This window comes from Cottoperca gobio, chromosome 7 (genome assembly GCF_900634415.1).
Source record: "Cottoperca gobio chromosome 7, fCotGob3.1, whole genome shotgun sequence".
NCBI classification, from domain to species: Eukaryota; Metazoa; Chordata; class Actinopteri; order Perciformes; family Bovichtidae; genus Cottoperca; species Cottoperca gobio.
Window position 1 is genome coordinate 16,816,010 of NC_041361.1, and position 18,540 is coordinate 16,834,549.

The 18,540-nt window shown below is 41.3% G+C and overlaps 1 protein-coding gene across 6 annotated transcripts in view; it reads left to right on the forward strand.

The window, feature by feature from the left end:
- The window catches only part of cfap74 (cilia and flagella associated protein 74), a 45,975-nt gene that overhangs the window by 16,511 nt on the left and 10,924 nt on the right, over nucleotides 1–18,540 (forward strand). For 5 of the 6 annotated variants that reach the window (XM_029436607.1, XM_029436610.1, XM_029436609.1 and 2 more), the window contains exons 16-24: nucleotides 43–132; nucleotides 539–724; nucleotides 922–1,030; nucleotides 2,908–3,026; nucleotides 4,886–5,008; nucleotides 5,161–5,282; nucleotides 10,450–10,578; nucleotides 15,151–15,238; nucleotides 18,261–18,434. In XM_029436607.1, coding sequence (XP_029292467.1) covers nucleotides 43–132; nucleotides 539–724; nucleotides 922–1,030; nucleotides 2,908–3,026; nucleotides 4,886–5,008; nucleotides 5,161–5,282; nucleotides 10,450–10,578; nucleotides 15,151–15,238; nucleotides 18,261–18,434 — 1,140 coding nt within the window. The remainder of the gene's footprint in view (nucleotides 1–42; nucleotides 133–538; nucleotides 725–921; nucleotides 1,031–2,907; nucleotides 3,027–4,885; nucleotides 5,009–5,160; nucleotides 5,283–10,449; nucleotides 10,579–15,150; nucleotides 15,239–18,260; nucleotides 18,435–18,540) is intronic. The other variant, XM_029436611.1, reaches the window with a different exon arrangement.

Below are 18,540 nucleotides of genomic sequence, written 5' to 3' on the forward strand. Positions count from 1 at the left end.
GTCTACGCTGTTATAAAGCAACACATTGTCCGATACCCTCAGATCAACGAGGACCTGGAAGGAGAGGTCCAATTTGCGTCAGCAGTGGGTCCCTTCTCTGTGCCTGTCAGATGCACCATAAAGAAATGTGATGTGAGTTGTGTACCGTGTAGCCCTCCTAGTGAAAAGTAGTATACTTTCCAAATGACTACAGATATAAATATCATGCCTTGCTATTTGTCTTGAAAGGACTTTTTTTTCCTTGCTATACATGTACACACATCGTGTGGGAGCGTATGAGTATACACCATGGATTGTGTTGGCCATATAGTTGTAGCTTTAGGTTGCTGTAGTAATAATGATATAGGAATAATAGGAACTTTAATTATTGAATAAATACAACTGGCTATCTATTCCAACAGAACAGTCTAATTACACTTTGGGTCTTATTAAATCAGTTCCTGTATTTATGTATTAATGTATGTAAAACTCTGTTCTTACGCTGGCAGCTATTCACTGCTGATGCTAATCACTGTATGTGAATGTATCCTCTCTTTAGCTGGAGGTTGATAGCCAGTTCATTGACTTCGGTTCGCACGTCGTCGGCCAAACTATTTCATGGACTATCACCTTGACCAACAAGGGTGCACTGGCCACCCTCTTCAGCCTGGACACCTCCGCATGTCTCAGTCCAGAGACTAGCCATGTCCAGATGGCATCCCAGGTCTCTGCCAACTCCTGCCAGGTCAGACTGTGGATCTGGACCTCAAGAGTTGCTGATTCTTTGATCGCCTGAAATTCACAGTTACAAATTAAAAAAATAGAGAATTTACAGCAAACATAATGAATGTGTCGTCAATTCACATTGCCAGGTGTAAAGACAGTCATATAATTAAACTATCATGTTTAAAGTCCTCTGTGTGTGTTGTTGTTGGCTGACAGGAGACAAGCAGTCAAAACATAACATCTAACGATCAGAGCAGCTCTGTATCCTTGGGCACTGGAGAACTGCAGCCAAAGCAAGAGAGCCAGGAGCTTTCTGAACACCCAGGTAAAGCTCTTTGCTCTGCCCTTTGCTGCATGTCATCCCCTCTCTCCCCATTTCCAGTGTTTCTGTCCTGTTGATCTAATAAGGGCAAAAAAGCTCAAAAGAAATCTTTAAAGCTCTTCAACATATGCACACATGCACAAAATTATTATTTAATGCCAATCTTATCTTGAATTAGAGTTCTACAGGGACTGTACTTGCATCTTTAAAACCCAACCCACCTGAACCTAACTGAAAATGCCAAATGTGGTACTATTCATAGCAATAACACCAAGGTAAATAATACAACCTTAATATTTCCATGAAACTGTAACTTCTAAAGTTACACAACTAAACATTAAGCAGCAAATAACTTGTGAGTTTGCTAACGTTTAGCTAGCTATGCTAATGTTGTTAGCAAACTAACGTTAGCGCAACAAAAATAACAGGGAAACTTTCAAAAAGCTTTATGTAATCATTTCAGCTAACATAAACGTTAGTTTGCTAACAACATTAGCATAGCTAGTTAACAAACTCATAAGGTTGGCTGGCCCATTTGCTGCTTAACGTTATGTTATCTAACTTTATAAGTTACAGAAATATTAGGGTTGTATTGTTTACCTTGGTGTAACCCTAATGAACGCTTGCTGACGTATCCTGACGGAGGAGGTTGGCCCCGAGCCTGGAGCTCTGCAGCTAGACCCCTCTCCATAGAGCAGCTAGCATGGCTGTAGACTTCTACTCTTTTTTTATAATATTTGTCAGAGTACTGAAAAAAATCAATGCTGACTAAAAGCGTGCAGTAGGATGTAGTGACCTTTTCAATATTTAACCAACACCCACAATGTTTCCCTAGTCTTAGCAAAGTGTTTTGAATGCCTAAACAGATCCATAATCATGCTTTAGTTACAAGAAGCAGAATACAATGTAGGAAGAGAAATACACTGACAGTGAATCTTCTTTCAGATGTGGATACTTGTTGATGAAAATGTAATCTAAGCAGCATTTTGTGAACTACTAATCATATTAGCCTGTTAAAATGTATATAAACATCATTTGTAAAAGACAGTATTTCCTAAAACAGCCTCTGAAATACAGAAAGTGAGGACTGACAGACTCTCCTCATCTTTCTATTCCTGTTAGGACATCTGGCCCTGGTAAGAACAAAAGAAAGAGTGAACACAAAAAGCGGAGGGTTCACCTTGCTCTCACAGCTGATGACAAGGATGCTTCTTCTCTTTAATGTTCTCTCAGATCAGAACTCTTCATCGCTGCACTCAGCACTTTCCTCCACTGATGCTCCGATAAGCTGTTCAGTCTTTTTTGCTTCTACTCTGCTGCTTTGGAAAAGACTGTCTATTTTTCTGTATCCGCCATTGTTGGGAAAGGCTGCCTGATCTAGGCCAAATGTTTAGGCAGCTGTCAGTAGTTTATATTTTGTGCCTGTATTTGCTATTCATGTCTCTGATATCTCTTGAACTAATGGGCAGATTGGCATCACATTTGGTGTGCCCATTCATGCTCACCAGACAAAGAAGTGCTACTTTATTTTTTCTAGGGCAAACTGTCAGGATTCTGATCAGCTACTGTATCTGCTTATTCCTTGCTCATATTACACACTATCTGAAGTGCTCACTCATCATACCGCCAGTACGAAGAAAGCTACTGATTTCGGTGGCCCTCTTGAGCTTTCCCTCAGTGCCACCATGAGGACAAGTCTTGGCTTATAAAACTATTCTTTCATCTACCCAGTTCAGTGTTTTCTGTTTGTTGTATGTGGTGGGTTGGTAGCTCCTCAAGGCAGGTTGACCACTCAACTTTTCGTGTGTGTGTGTGTGTGTGTGTGTGTGTGTGTGTGTGTGTGTCTGTCTGTCTGTGTGTCTGTGTGTATCTATGTGCAGAAGAGTCAGAGGCTTCAGCTGCAGGTCCAGAAGGTATTCCTGAGACTTGTATGTTCATCGATTTAGAAGCCCAGATGGACCAGATCCCCTCAGACTCCGGTGATATAAGTCTAGGAAATGTAAGTATAGAGTCCTATTGCAAACACGCAATTATGTTTTACAGTAACACTTTATTTTAGTGCTTCCCTGACTTTTCATCTACCATATTTAATAATTGTCCTATGGTTTAAATCTTGGCAAAATTAAGGGCATTCCCATCGGCCTCTGCTGTAGATTGTGTTTATTAGCAAATTAACGGTTATCATGGTAAACATTTTACCTTCCTAACATAAGCATGTTAGTATTGTCATTGTTCTGATGTTAGCGTTCAGCCCAAAGCACCGCTTGCTTAGAAACAGCCTCACAGAGCTACTACTAGCATAACTGTAAGACTAGCAGGGACGAATCACGAAAGGTTTGCACGGCTTTTGCATATCTACTGTATATGAGGTAATATGCTTACATTTAGCGCAAAATTGTCCCGTTTCTATGCAAATGAGCCTCGTTGCAAAAACATTCAGAATGATCAGTTCTTTTAGCCACACACAGTTACAGTGAATAGAAAGTTGGTGGCAACTTATGAGGGGTGTCACGCCCAGACTTCCCAGTGATCATGGCAGCAGGGATTGATGCCAGGCGAAGGCATCGTCACACTCCGCTCAAACTCATTTATTTTGGGATGCAGTGACGGGGTGCAATGACAATACATTATACATGCATTTAATACATGCGTAAAAAGATGAGATTTTGTTTTTAAAAGTTATGATACAGATCAATAAACAAATCATTTTCTCCCTCATTCCTCCAAAAAAGGGCAAATTGCAATCAGCTGCAAATCTTTATGGGCGTGTTTGCTCTGTAATGTAATTATTGCAATATCTTTTGTGAATAGGACCCTTAGATGGGGCAGATTGCAGTTGCAATTCATAATGCTATCAGCAGCTGCGATCCACTCTTTGTTTATTCACCTGTGGTTCTTGTTGAGGTATGGACCACAGTTTTAGTGAGAAACGTCATGGAGTCATTTACGAATCATCTTCTTAGGAACATGAATAGTTGTTGAGATATCTTCGTCCGGATCAAGGTGTTTATCAACGACTGCTTGGGCGACATCACCACCCCTGCTGCTCGCTGTTGGTATGAAAAGGGTTATAATTCAAGATACTTGCACAATGAATTGCTTTTATTAGATCAAACCCACACATATCAGTATGAGCCTGTGTAACTGGACCAGAGAGACACCTGCTCTGTTTCTGAGACAGATTATTATAAGTGTCTGTAGAAGACTCTCTGCCTCTCTGTCTTGTTTTTAGCTCTGGTGCTGTGTGTGCCTTGTGGCCCCTGTGAAGTTCTAGAGTTGTTCAGGGTCCATTACGTCTCTGGTGGGGGGCTAATGGTGCAATGCCTCTCCCTCTGCGCTTGTTATGGCTGTGTGTGTTGCGTGTCCCTGCGTGCCCGCAGCTCGATTATTGTCATTTTGATTGATACTTTCACATTGTGTGGTTGAAGGCTGGTGTCTTAAATGGCAGATTATCCATGAAGCTATTGTGGTCCCACAATATTGAGTCGGTTGCTGCACGAACGGCTCTCTCTTTTGTTCTTTTATTATTGCTCTCACCACCTTCATGTTTTGTAGCTGAGCAGACAATCTATACAGCTTCTCACTGTAGTTTGACTGCATGTCATTTGAAGTTGCACATCTGAGAGATTTCCCTTACATGGATAGAAAAGGTTTTGTGTCATGAAGTAAAGCGGTTCATCTGAACTGTGTCCTGTTCTGTAAATGTGCTTCAGAATTCAAACAGAGAAAAGCTCATGAAGCCGAGTGGAAATATGTAGAGTTCATACTCTAGAATTCTTTTAGAAAATGTCTTAATGTCTATAACATGCAATATTAAACGATCTAAGTGCTTATCCTATTTGATGTACTCTCCCTCAGGTTAGAGAAGGGGAGATTGGACCTTTTAAAAGGATCAAACTGGAGGTGGTCTTCACTCCGACCGTTCCAGGAGAGGCCAAGCTGGACTTTCACATCAAATTCTCTGACTTAACCAGCAAACCAGTAAGACACAGCATGTTTATCATTTGTGAATATACGTTAAAAACAATGATAAGGGGAGTCGTTTTGAAAGTGTACAAAGACGTAAATATTGATTCACATCAGTGTGACGTTGTGTAAACCATTTGTAATTAAAGGCATGTTGGTACAAACAGATACCCATCCAGGTGAGGGGTGTGGCAGTCAGCGTCCCTGTATGGGTGGTTCAGCCCAACATTGACCTGAAGATCTGCATGTTCGACCGCCTCTATCAAGACCGTATCAGGGTCCAAAGCAGGTGAGTCCCAGAGCCGGAGATGGCTGACAGATTTGTCATATATGTAAAAGCCCTTGATACACTTGTGGCAATGAATTCATGTTTCCCGCTTGGCTTTCAATCATAACCCATCATTTTAAAAGCAAGAGAAGGACTTAAGGGGTCTCAGGGAATCCACACAACAATATGATTTACGTGTGTACAAACAGTACTCTATCCCTCGTTGATGTCCAATTGGTTTACCCTTTAGAGTGAGCCATTTACACATGTCTAAGTACTTTGTTTGAACACATCAAATGAAGGGACACGAGACGCCATCAAATACCATACAAGTGTCCCTTTAAGTAATCATCATTGGACAACATTGGATCAAAGACAAACATAGTGTGGCAAGAAACTGTATGAAGCCTTATTTGAGTTTCATTAGTTTTCAAGGTGATGTGCATGTTATTAAAAACACGTGGCGTCGGTAATTTTAAAGGACAGTTCACACAGAACATGAGACCTCAGGGTACCTTTTATTTACAATAGTGTTCATTTTGTTAGCAATGTTTTTTATTCAGTCTTAGTCCTGTGTCTAATGTCCTGGTTAGTTTTTAGTCAATCTCATCCTGCTTTTTAGTCAAGTGTTGATATAGTCACAGTTTAGTGACCTCCCAGCAGCCTCGTCACTGTCTCATCTTGGTCATGGAAAAAGAGTTGTTGACAAGCATATTTAGTTACAGTTTCATCAACAAAATGAACGCTGTTTTACGGATCCCTTAGTGTCCTAATAATTTCCCAAAAAATTTGTAAAAATCACTTTTCTATGATGTTTCTTTGACGAGCGTACACTTGGTGAGTACCACCTAATATTTGAGTTTGTAAGAATGAACCAGGGAGTGATCGTTGCATAATAGAAGTGCACAATGTCTAAAAAAAACAACTGGCCATACAAGTTTTACATCAGTCACGTTCTAGGAAATGATTAGGAAAATGTTATTAGTGGAAAGGTGCCTCTCTGTAAAATTGATTTCAGTTTGGGATGAGTTGTGTTTTCCTGTACAATTTGAGCAGATGGTCCACACACACACACACACACACACACACACACACACACACACACACACACACACACAAGCACCTATACAGTCTTTTCCCAAAGGTAACAGTACAGTACTCACTCGCAGTATTTGTGCAGGACTAGTTTTAGCTTTTACAGGGGAATTTACTTAAATGAGATCAAAATGTTTGCCCCCCGGGGTGCACACAGTCTGTACCTGACATGAGATTCAGACCTCTCTAAAGTAGTCAGCCTCCAGTTCAGCCTTTGTATACAGACAGTTGCGGTGTGTATTTTATACTATCGGGGGTATAGTGATTTTAGGTGTGCTTTTCTTTGAGGTGGCTGAAATACAGCAGTACATTGTTTAGCGTCCCTGCTGTAGCTCCGGTCTTCTCCAAACTGAGTGCGTGCTGACAGACATCTACTGTAGATAATACACTGACTATGGATAAGTACTTCATAAAATCCCACTTCAAAACACTCAAACTATCCCTTTTAATATGCTGTTTAAAGCTCCCAGCCCAATGAGATGACTGCAGAAGTGAGTGGTGCGGGTCATATTTCCATTTTATTTGTTGTCATGCTTGGAAAACATTATTGGAATAGTAGGTTTGAAAACGTGGCATGGATTGCTTATGTAGCATGCTGGCTTATCTGCTGAATGCAATACTAAAACTCCCTCACATACTCAGTCTCTGCCAAAGCAGGCATTTTCACAGAAACCCGGCTCATAGAAATCCCTTAAAATGGACCGGGCCAGCTGAGCCAAGTTTTGAGATATTCAACAAATGTGCGGACATAATGAAATAGAGATGCATTAGCTGATAAATATTCCCAAACAAAGGATGAGGCAAGGGACCAAGTGGTAAGCTCACATCCCCACAATCCTCTTTGGTCCATAGAATAGCACAGGGTAACAGTAAATCCTTCATGATTACGGCCGTGATACAGTATGATGCACACGCAATTCACCCGGCGGCAGAAACATTTGCAGACGTGTGGTCCACCACCTAGCCAGTCATTGTGTCACATCATGTGGGGGAGGGAGTGCATGTGTGGGGGTGGGGGATTTGTGACAACTGCCATCTGGTGTGCTGCAGCACATGTGACAAGATGACGATGATCAGTGTGAACGGCAGCCTTTAAAGTAAAAAAAAAAAAAAAAAAAGTTAATGCTTGCACCAGCAAACCATGCAATATGTCACTCTGCCTCCAAGACTGTAATTTGAACACAAAATAGCTTGGCAGGCTTTTAGGGGAACAATAGGAGTGTGGCTGCTTTCATCATACAATGTGTCACTTTTTCCTTTTGAGTAGATGAGTAGATATCCCACAAGTCCTCCTTAATTTGTGACAGATTTATTTAAGAGAACGGCACAAAGCATAATTAAATATCTTGTCTGTGAGCCAGTGATTTGAACATTACTCCTACTAATTGAAAGATGTTTTAAGAAACTTTAAAATAAGCAGTGTTGTGTGAGCCAATGATTGGAATATTGTGCACACAATTGGCAGAGTTTTTCTTTTTGGGAACAGCAAGGCTTCTTTTTTTTTCTTTTCTTCAACCCTCCTCCACTGGCACCTGCTGGGAGTTGAGCATTCCTGCCCAAACTCAGGCCTCAACCAACCTGCTTTTTTTCCTTCACAAGCTCTCCCCGATTTCTCTGTTTAATTTATTTCTAATATGCCTACTGTGCCTCGTCCAACCTGCGTCTGGTGTTGTTTGGCAACATTTGTAATGTGAGTGTGTTTTTTCTGTTATATTTTGTTCTTCTTTTTCAGATAATAGAACTAAAGCTACTTATGATAAAATATATTATACGCTATACAACAGACAGTGCTGCATTATGGGGATGGTAAGCCTTTCCGTGTTGGCTTGGTATCCCATGAGGTTTGGGAGTACATGTGGAGTGAGCAAGAGACTAGCTGCGTTCTGTCTTTGAAACAACATGGTTATTAGAGGCACTCTGTTTCCCCACAGGAACGTCCACAAACTGACATGGCTCTCACCAAATGGAAAAGACAAGAACAAATCGACCATTTGATGATCAACGACAAGTGGAGATGCTTGTTGAGAGATGTCAAAGAGCTAAGAGGAACAAACGTCTCTAGTGACCACCACTTTGAAGAGACTTGAATCTCAAAATAAACAAACATCCAGGCTCAAGCAGGAACTACAATCCAGTACCAAAATACAAACTTACAAAAGGGAAAAAGACTGGTGAGGAGAGACGAGCCTACCTGGAATAGCAGGGAAATACAGCCGAAAAAGCAGCTTCCCATAATTATCAAGGAACAGTCGACGAAATCATTAATCTGATATGTGGATAATTTAGAACCAATAATCAAATCAAAGATAAACAAGGACAACTACTCACCACAGAAAAAGAAGATGGACGGAGCATTTCAGAGAGGATGTCAACTGAGATCCCCCTCTACATCCAACAGAAACACAGGAAGTGGCAGAAGACCACCAACACAAATAGAAATCATGGGAGCCATAAAATCACATAAGATATTCAAAACCGGATAAATAAAACACGTACAACCTTCTTAAGACTCAAACAAATCTGGAAATCCAACCAATTCAGCACCAAACTCTGAATCTTCCAAAGCTGTGTGGACCATCAACACTACCCTCCGGTGTCAGAATGCTAGGAAACAACAGGACATTCACACATTTCATGCCTACGTAGGATCATGCATATATTCTGGCCGAAGATCACCAATAAATATCCATCTCAAAATCACCCAACAAGATGATACATTCAATACTCAAGAGACACAGGTGGACCTGGATTGGCCGTGTGCTCATAGTGGATATCAAAGCAATCCCAAGAGTCGCATTAAACTGGACCCCAGGAGGCAAAAGAAGGAGAAGGGAGGCCCAAAATAACATGGCGCAGGACGATAGAGAAAGAACTCCCAGCACCACCAACAGAGCTGAGGGACCATAGAGGAATTGGCCAAAGATTGAAGGAAGTGAAGGGAATTTGTTGCTGCCCTTTGTGCCAGCCGGCACAATGGGGATGAATAAGTGAGAAAGACAACATTAAGGAAATCCTCTTAGAGTATATTCTTTAATCTAATCTTTAAGTATAAGAAGTTGTTTCCCTGAAATCATTCTCTGTTTTAATACGTAAATCTACGACCAAAGGAATCAGAAATATTAGTATAATGTCATGCTTACATTTCACAGTGTTTTTACCCCAAGGAAGCAAATGTAAAATGACCTTTAAATGATTAAGCTTCAGAAATAAACTGGTCACATGCAGACAATATTAAAGACATGCCCCTATTAATTAAAATGGCTAATTGCCCTAAATGATTATGTACTCCTCCGAGAGTGGTTTGAAGGCCGGAATAAAAATAACGACTTAATATCCCCCAAGTGTCCCTGGGAGTCCTTGCCTCGGGGAAACAACCATCTGGTTGACCTCACTGTTCAAAGTGGGCCATTTCATTTGAGAGGGTAATGGGGAAATGAGGGGTCCCTGAGTCTATTTGGCCACAGCTCGCTCTTTGCTCACCTTTGTATCTTTGAGGATGAAAGCAGACATAGCAGAATGTTATCACCTCCAGCAAACAGATCAGTGTGTTTGTACTGTCATCGTTTTGTGAAGGTGTACCAGTGTGGGCTGTGGTTGGATGTGTTGGAGAATTCCCATGGTGAAGAACCATTTATATCACAAGCTTCAGCTATAACTGAGGCTTGTAGCCACAGGCACAACCATCTGTTGGAGCTCCTGGAAATTGGGTCACCTAAATGATTTGGACTTGGGGTACATCATTCCATAAAAAGCTATTTCTGTGTCACTCAAACAAAAAGTATTTTCTCTGTCCTAGCTTGAGTCCCTGAGGGGTAAATGGTTTGCTCTCTGATATCCACTGGGCTTCGCACCTGGAATATGAGTTGTTGCTATTGTTGCTGTCGTATCAAATGAATGTGTTTACCTGATTGCCCATATGTTGTCCGTATGTCTTTAATGCCACGAGTGTCAACATAATTTCCTGTGCACTATTGCCTGAGCGTTACTGCCCGTGCATTATATTTCAATGACAGTACAGATTACTCCTATTCTTAGAGAAATGCACTTGCTCTGTTAGCATTAAGCTAATGAAAGCATATCTTTTCCATGACAGCGCCAGGACAGCTTTGAAGCTGACCTTTGAGGTGTGCCGGGAAATGAGGAAACACATGGAGATCCTTCCAAAGACGGGCTTCGTCCAGGCCCAGTCGAGCTTCAATGCCCAACTCAAGTTCCTGCCAAGGTGAGGAAGGACACGCAGAGGATGCAATGATAATGGAATCACTGAAGCATTCATAATCTTATTTTAGACTGTAAGCTTGTTAAGCTTCTATCAACCTTCTATGAAAGTGCAAACTTATTTTTTTTACTCCAAAGGAGACTTGACATATGTGTTGAGCCAGGCTTGCAGTTTTGTGACTTCTCAGCCTCTGCTTATTCAACAGAGGAGAAACTGCTGTTTTACTGCACACAGAAAAGTCTGGTTTCAGAGTTCTTGGAGGGAGATAGAGGCGTTAGCTACTAGTATACTACAACGCTTATAGGATAGCTTCCCTTTTTGATAGAAGCAAGCTGTGGAGTCTTACGGAGGTACAAATGGCAGCAATCTATACAACAGCCAGCGAGTATAAAACAGTTGCTTCCACATACCTGCACTCTGAGCACGATGGTAATGGTTTCTAATGACATTGAAGGACATGGTAATTCTTTCTACAACAAGACGGGCTCTATATTTAGATGGAGAGGCAGGAGTTTAACTGTAGTTTGAATGCCAGGAGAGCGGACAGGGGACCCCCAGGGCAAATATGAGAGGCGTGCAGTATGTAAAAACTCAGCGTGGGCACTAGAATACTTCTGCCCACCCTCCTGTTTTTCCCTTCAGCAGCTTCTTGAATTGATAGCTGAGAGGATATCAATGTTAAAAAAAACTTTAAAAACAGGAGGACATTTCCCTCACACATGACCAAATTTTAAGGGAGTGCGGCGGTCATCGTTCAGCAAAGGGGCAGGAGGGGAAAGTGGGAAAATGTCAGTAATCTGCCTTAGTGAATCAGCAGAGGTTTTAATGCAAGGATTAGAGTACAGCATTACTCGTGCTGCTGCTGAGATGGTGCAGCGCTCACAAGCACTAACACAGCTACCACCCCCTCCCTACTCTCGCTGTATCACACGTTTTCTATTCGGTCTCTCTCTCTCTTGTCTTCTCCCACTCTCTCACACATACTTCTCTTTTTCTTGGCCTCTCACCTCCGTGCTTAACTATACTTCCCTCTCTTTGCTTTTCTCTACAGTCCTCTATCTCTGTGCTCCTTCCCTTCCCCTCTCACTCTTCATCTATTCTGCCTCTCTCTGTTACTCTCAAACTCCTCTCATCCCTCTGTGCGTCCGCCATCCACCACTGCTTATATGCTGGACCTGATTCTGCTTACATAACCTGAGACACCAGAGCCAGTTCCCTGTGCTCACATATTTATTAAAGGATAATTCCAGTTTATTACAACTTGGATTTTATGCTGTAGATTAGCTCCATAGATTATGATAACATTGATGTCGCCAAGTTAATTGCTGGGATCTGGGAACAGATTCATATTTTTATATATTGTGTTTGTTGGGTGTTGTTATTTATCCCTACAACCTCAAATTCACACAAATCACACTGGGAATAGATCCAACATGTCAGCAAGCTGTTTCATCTCCGTCATGGTTGGATCTCGCCTTCTAATCTGTCCGATTTTTGGCATGTTTGCTTTTGTTTTATTCAGTGGCGCTGTGTCATTTAAAATGGCACTGTCAAGTCTTCCTAGCCAGAGCCTGTGATTGGATTTCCAAATCCTCATTAGCTGCACTGCCTTCACTTACTGTCTCACACACACACACACACACACACACACACACACACACACACACACACACACACACACTCATACACTGTTAAATCTGGATTCAAAATGACTCATACCTTCTCATTCTTTACCCAGGTGCTTCTTGCTTTCCCTCCTCGGGCATTTGGGAGAGGGTGAGCAGCACATTCTTGCTTCCTGCTCTGGAGTAATGTGCTCAACCTGCCCACATCCTTCAACGTCTTTCCTTTGCTTCATCCCTCTCCGCCTGTCTTCCTCCACTTTTATTTGTCACCATGCAACCCACATGTTTCGCTCACATATCTAAAGCATGTTTCCATACACTGTTTGTGATCCTGCTCAGCTCAGAGGAATTCAGACGGACTCTGACTGTCTGAATTGCCATCGCACTCATTTATCCCGACATCGTGGTCGTGTTAGCCAATTACTGTTTGGGAGAATTAGGTTATTTAGTCATTTTCAGACAACATAGGAGGTTGTGGAGGTGGCTGCTTGGAGCGGTTTATGTTTTTTGTAGAAGTTTGGCCATTTAAAGGGATAGTTCGGATTGTTTGAAGTGGGGTTGTATGTGGTACTTTTCTACAGTTAGTCTTTTACTTACAGTATGGCTGTCGGCACGCCCCCAGTTTGGAGAAACAAACAGGAGTTATGGCAGAAGTAAAGCAATGTACTGCTGTAAATGTGGGCGTCAGCAAAACATATTTTAGAAACCGAAAACAAGGCCCATCAATATCAGTTAAGTGTATGCTATATTTAGAATATTTTCACTGTGTTGCCTTGCTGTCAGACAGCCTTTTCAGACGGAGAAGACATTATATCCATCTATGCTCTTGCCAAGGCCACCAGACTCCTTTGACAAAAACAGTCATTTTACCTCGCAGAACGCAGGGTTTGTTCGAGGCAGCGGCAGACCAACAACTCCAGAGTTTGTCGTCATTTAGAGAATTTTTCAATCACACAAGACCAGAAACAATTTTAAGCCTGATGACAAGATCATTAGAATGCGATGGCTTCAACGGTTTTAGGTGTAATCCCTGAACAGCGAGGCAATGTGTCCCGCCCTGGCATATCCGTCTGATAAAAGGGAGATTACACGGATGATTTACTACAGATTACACCAAACAGCTTCACCAATACTTTCACTAATAGTTCATCGCTCACCAGTAATAGAAACTTTGATGATGCTTTGAGTTCCAGGAATACAAACAAACTAAATAACCTGTTTGGTTAACATGATTTTTAAGAATTATTTCACATTCATTTACTGTATTTGTTGCCCATCCATTTCCCCATAGTGCACAATCCCTAAACCTCTTAATCTGTTTTGTAATCCTTTTCATCGTCACTTTTTTTTTTAATGGTGAAGGGAAATCCAAGCAGGAGTCTTTAGAGGATTATATATTTTTTTTAAATTATATATATATATATATATATATATATATATATATATATATATATATATATAAAATATATAATATATTATATTTGCTCCCCTCAGGTAAAAGAAAGTAGCTACTTTCCTAAAGATCAGATGCTCTTAAAGTCTTTTGGGTTTTTTCAGCCTTGCTCTCAAGCATATAAGTATATTTTCTTTGACTTTCCAGGTTTTTTAGGGATGGACACGTAGATAAAGTAGATGAAGTTCTGCTCAGTTATTTCAGCAGTTCCAGGTGAAATCCGTTTCGCTCTGTGGCTCTCTCGGCAGTACCACAAAGTTCAAACAACTATTACAATTTGACCATGTCCTCAGCTGATCTTAGAAGTATCATTAAAGAAATAATTACTTTTGGACGAGGCTGCGGATAATCTGGCTACAGATCTTTGCAGGACATTGACAAATCTGAAACCCCATCCATCCGGAAAAACTCTCCCGAGCATATGGGCCTGGCGACGTCCCACCATGCTTTTCCACTCTGCCCCTGCCAAGCTAATTCAAGAGTGACTCTCCAGCAGCGATTCTATTTGCAGGCAGAACAAGAGTGCTTCTTTAAATACAACCCCCCTTGGTCAAGCTATGTGGGTACTTATTTTCATTAGTCCCCTTTGTAAATGAGGATATTTAATTTTGACGTGCGAGGAAGCAACCTTTTCTAGCTTTGAGTCATGAGGGGTGTTGTAGTAGAACGGGCTTGTTTACAGCAGCTGCAGTGAGACAGGAGTAAATGTGAAAGAAAACACAAGCCTGTCCTCGAACCTGAAGCTGACAGATTTGTTGGAGGCAAGGCTTGGTTGTAGCACTTTGGGGAAAAAAACACACTGACATCTGGAGAGCCTTAAAACCACTGACATTTACAGCATTAGCTCTCAAGCCTTCAACCAGCATTAGGAGCCTAAAGAGGGAAAGACAGGGAAGACAGTCGATAGGAGGGGAACAGAGGAAGGAAAAGCAAGGAATAGGAAAGAGGGGGAAAAAAAGAGGAAATGAGAGGCGGGGGTGGATCTGAACCACAATCTGCATTTGACATTTGACCACTGTTTACATGATAATGAACTATACACACACATACATACGGTATACACAGTGTGTAGATATAGTGTATGTTATATTGAAGGGCTGACGTTTTACATAAGCCTGTGCATGACTACTGGGCCTCTTTGAATCATACTTACGTCTCCCATCACCATGGCTACAACCTACAGTAGTGTGGAGGCACGCTCCACATCTCTCTGCTGCTCTCCCTGGCGAGCCGATCCTACCGCCGTGGGTTAAATTAAAATAATGGGTCTTCAGGGTCTGAATCTTTTTCTTTCTTTGAAAATCTCAAGAGTGGCTCGTGGCTTTTGCCCGATGTACTGAAGGGTAAAAAAAGGGCAACCTTTAAAATCACTGTTGTGTGTATTTCCAAGCCTCTAATTGGTGTCTTCAATGGTCATGAAGCGATAATATAAAGTTTTTAATGCATAATATTGGTGTTCAGTCTCCCTGCCTTTTTTTGGTGTTTGCTCTCTCACAGAAGCTCCTTATCCAAAGATGCCAAGAAGCTTTTTGACAGAGATACAGGAGTCCTGGAGGTTCCAGTGACAGTGCAAGTAGCAGGCCAGGTTTGTATTATATTAACACACTGCAGTCTGTGTCTCAGTAAACCTCCCTGTGATCCTGAAAACAGCCTTCTTATTGTGCAAACACGGGGCTTGTGTCCTACTTTGTCCCTAATGGAAGCGGAGCGGTTTGAAGGTTATAACCCATTTTGCTGGTAACAAGCTAAAATTATCTCCCACCCCCAAGGCCCAGTTACTCCACGGGCGCTAATAAGCCGAGCATAAAGGTTATCCCATATTGTTTCACTGAAAATGTCTCTAGAAGCACAAAGAGGGGAAGCAGAAAGCTGTGTGTTCTCTTCTTATTCCATGGAGTACATATTATGTGCCAACATACATTTTAGTTGTGTATTTATTTATTTATATGTGTAATTATCTTTATTAAATGTCACGCCTTTTCACCATGAGGTTATGCTTCAAATCGCTTACTGACTGAAGAAAGCAATTACACACTGTCTTCATATATAAGAGTATAGCACATAACATTTGGATACTTAAGACATAAATGTACGTTCACACTACAATTTACAAGTCTGGATCATTTGCAGTACAGATGATGAAAATATCTGATCAATTGCAATAGTTACATCTACAGTATGTGCGTACAAAAGTAAAAGGAGAAGCTGACTACAGCTCCCATGGTGCATTTCGTTAAGGAACAATTTACTTACCTGCACTGTTAATGAGTTGACTTTTAGATTCTGGGTTAATTTGGGGCAAATTTGGCAACTAATTCCCTGTTTCTTATTGCCAACAGCAACAATAATGCTCCGATTCACATCTCTGCTCTGGGTTCTTCCTCCATGACAGCAGCAGCTGAGGCTATTGTATTATTCAGAGCCATCCGTTATAGCAAAGTGACAGAAAGAAGCATGACTTCTCAGAAAAGGGTTAGAAAAGAAGTGCAATTATTTTCCTCTCGACGATATCCTACATTTTCCTCAACATAGACACACCGGATGCTCCTGGATGATGTAACATCGCTATAGGTTATTTCCATCAATTTTAACTACGTCAACATTCTTGTCAAAACAATCACATTCTGTCAGTTCGGCATGGCGAATGGCTTTAAATACTACGGTCAACAGCCTCAGTCGCCATTGCTATAGAGAAGAAGACATTCGGAGCGAAGTGAATTCAGAACGCATCATTGTTGCAGTCAGGAATAAAACTCTGACACTGACCAAGAAGCTGAAAGTGACCTGATTAAAGCTGCTTGTGTTATTGCTTTTCTAAAAAGTTACATTTTCAGCTTCCGTCGGATGTTAGCGTCGCACATAACAGAATGAAAGTTTTTTTTTTTTTTCTATGGCTAAATAATATTTGATCTAAGCTTTCCGTGTGTACAGTATGGACTTCTGTTTCTTAAAAACAAATGAGGAAAACACAATCTGCCACCACAAAGGATAACTTATTATTATTTCCAGCGCTCTGAAACGCAGCTCAGTGACAATTATAAAGTGTAGATGCAGTTGATTCCATTTCATTATCAATAATCACTAATAATGAGTGTTGCCTTGATGTGATGTTAATGTTATTATAATATAACTTGAGACGAGTCCACATCGTAGATTTGTTGTTATATTATAGCTTCCTTGTGAAACATTGATAAGCATAAGTGTCAAACATAATAAATAATTCCACCTAAGAGGCACACATCTCAATATCCTCTTTTACAATGGTCATCTTGCATTTTGAAATATAATAACAGTTAATTCAGGAGCCCCTGGAAGTGGAAAATAAATGGCTTCCAGCAACTGAATTCCTTCAGCTCGTCAGCAGCAGCCTTTATTCAAAAACACAGAGCAGCTGCTTAGACATTCGTGTTGCATTGATGCCAGTCCTCTTTCTCAGTAAATCTAAATCTGGTTGGTCTTCTTGCCAAATTGTCACCTTCCCCCCCCCCCCACCTTCCAGCCCCTATTCCTTGTCTTCCTGAGAGGAGAGGATTGTGGGGGGATCGGAGCCAAACACTGGGCCAGGATGCTCCTGTGGAGCACCAAAGCTGTTGCCCTCAGCCCCAGACCCTGAGCTCCTGGCTTTAAACCAACACACACACACACACACACACACACACACACACACACACACACACACACACACACACACACACACACACACACACACACACACACACACACACACACTGTTGTATGGTCACCAGACGCCACAACAGCCAGCAAAGCAATGGTGCAGAGACCAATAAACAAGGTCATCTGCTGAGCACTGACGTGATTGACGTCGACTTTATCTTGAGAACAGAAACTCACAAGCATATTTAGTTTTCTAATACAGCACAGCATGTATTGTCTGTGTATTCAAAGATTGATTTAGCTTAATGGATGTCATGATATTGTTTGTAGAAATTAGTTGATATTAGCTCACGTTAGTAGAAAAGATGATTGGATTTTGACATAAAAATACAAATACTTTTTTTTGCCATGTTTTGTTAAACAGGTGCACAATATAACCGGGGATGTGATCTAAAAGGGTTAAAAAAACGTTTCTCATTTCATCTCGACTTTAACACAGTCACTCAGTCAATCGTGCTTACTACACGGCGCTCCAGTAAATACAAAGTATATAGTAATCAAAATATTCCTCAAGAAATGCACAGGGTCATTTCTCGATTCATCACAGGCTTAAGAAGGCCTGTTTCTTTTGGATAAAGGAAACATCAGTCCATGCTCCTCCCATGTTCATGTTGCAGTCTTTGTTCTCCTCAATGCTTTTTTTCTTCAGTCTGCATATGAAAATGTGTAATTAAGATTTAAAAAGTGATACCAGAACAGCCACCGGATCCATTTGTATTTCATAAGTCAAACCACCCTGACAATTATTCACATTATTGTGATGTAAGAATGAAATACAGATCATCTAGATCGAATGCAGTGTGGGGACATTAAAAGGAGAAAAAGTATGTATGAAGGAATCAAATTTTTCTTTTTTGATGTTGATACAAATGCTCTCCTGAAAGAAGAACGTCCAAAGGTCGTGTGAAGATGCTTCATATCTGTGTGTTCAGGTGAAGCCGATCCACTTCACAGTCCAGGCTGTTGTGACCTCCTCAGACCTGCGCTTTGACCGGACTGAGGTGGACTTTGGCTGCTGCTCCGTGTACAATTCTGTCAAGAGCAGCGTTCGCCTTACCAACATGTCCCTGCTGCCCCAAGAATTTGGCTTCGTGGGCATTCCACAGGTACTGCCCCAGGAACTAGAACTTCTATGATTTCAGTTTACAGCGCTGTGAATACCTTGTGGTAAATATTACTGTATTTGTGAAGTACAGTTGCTTGGATCCGTAC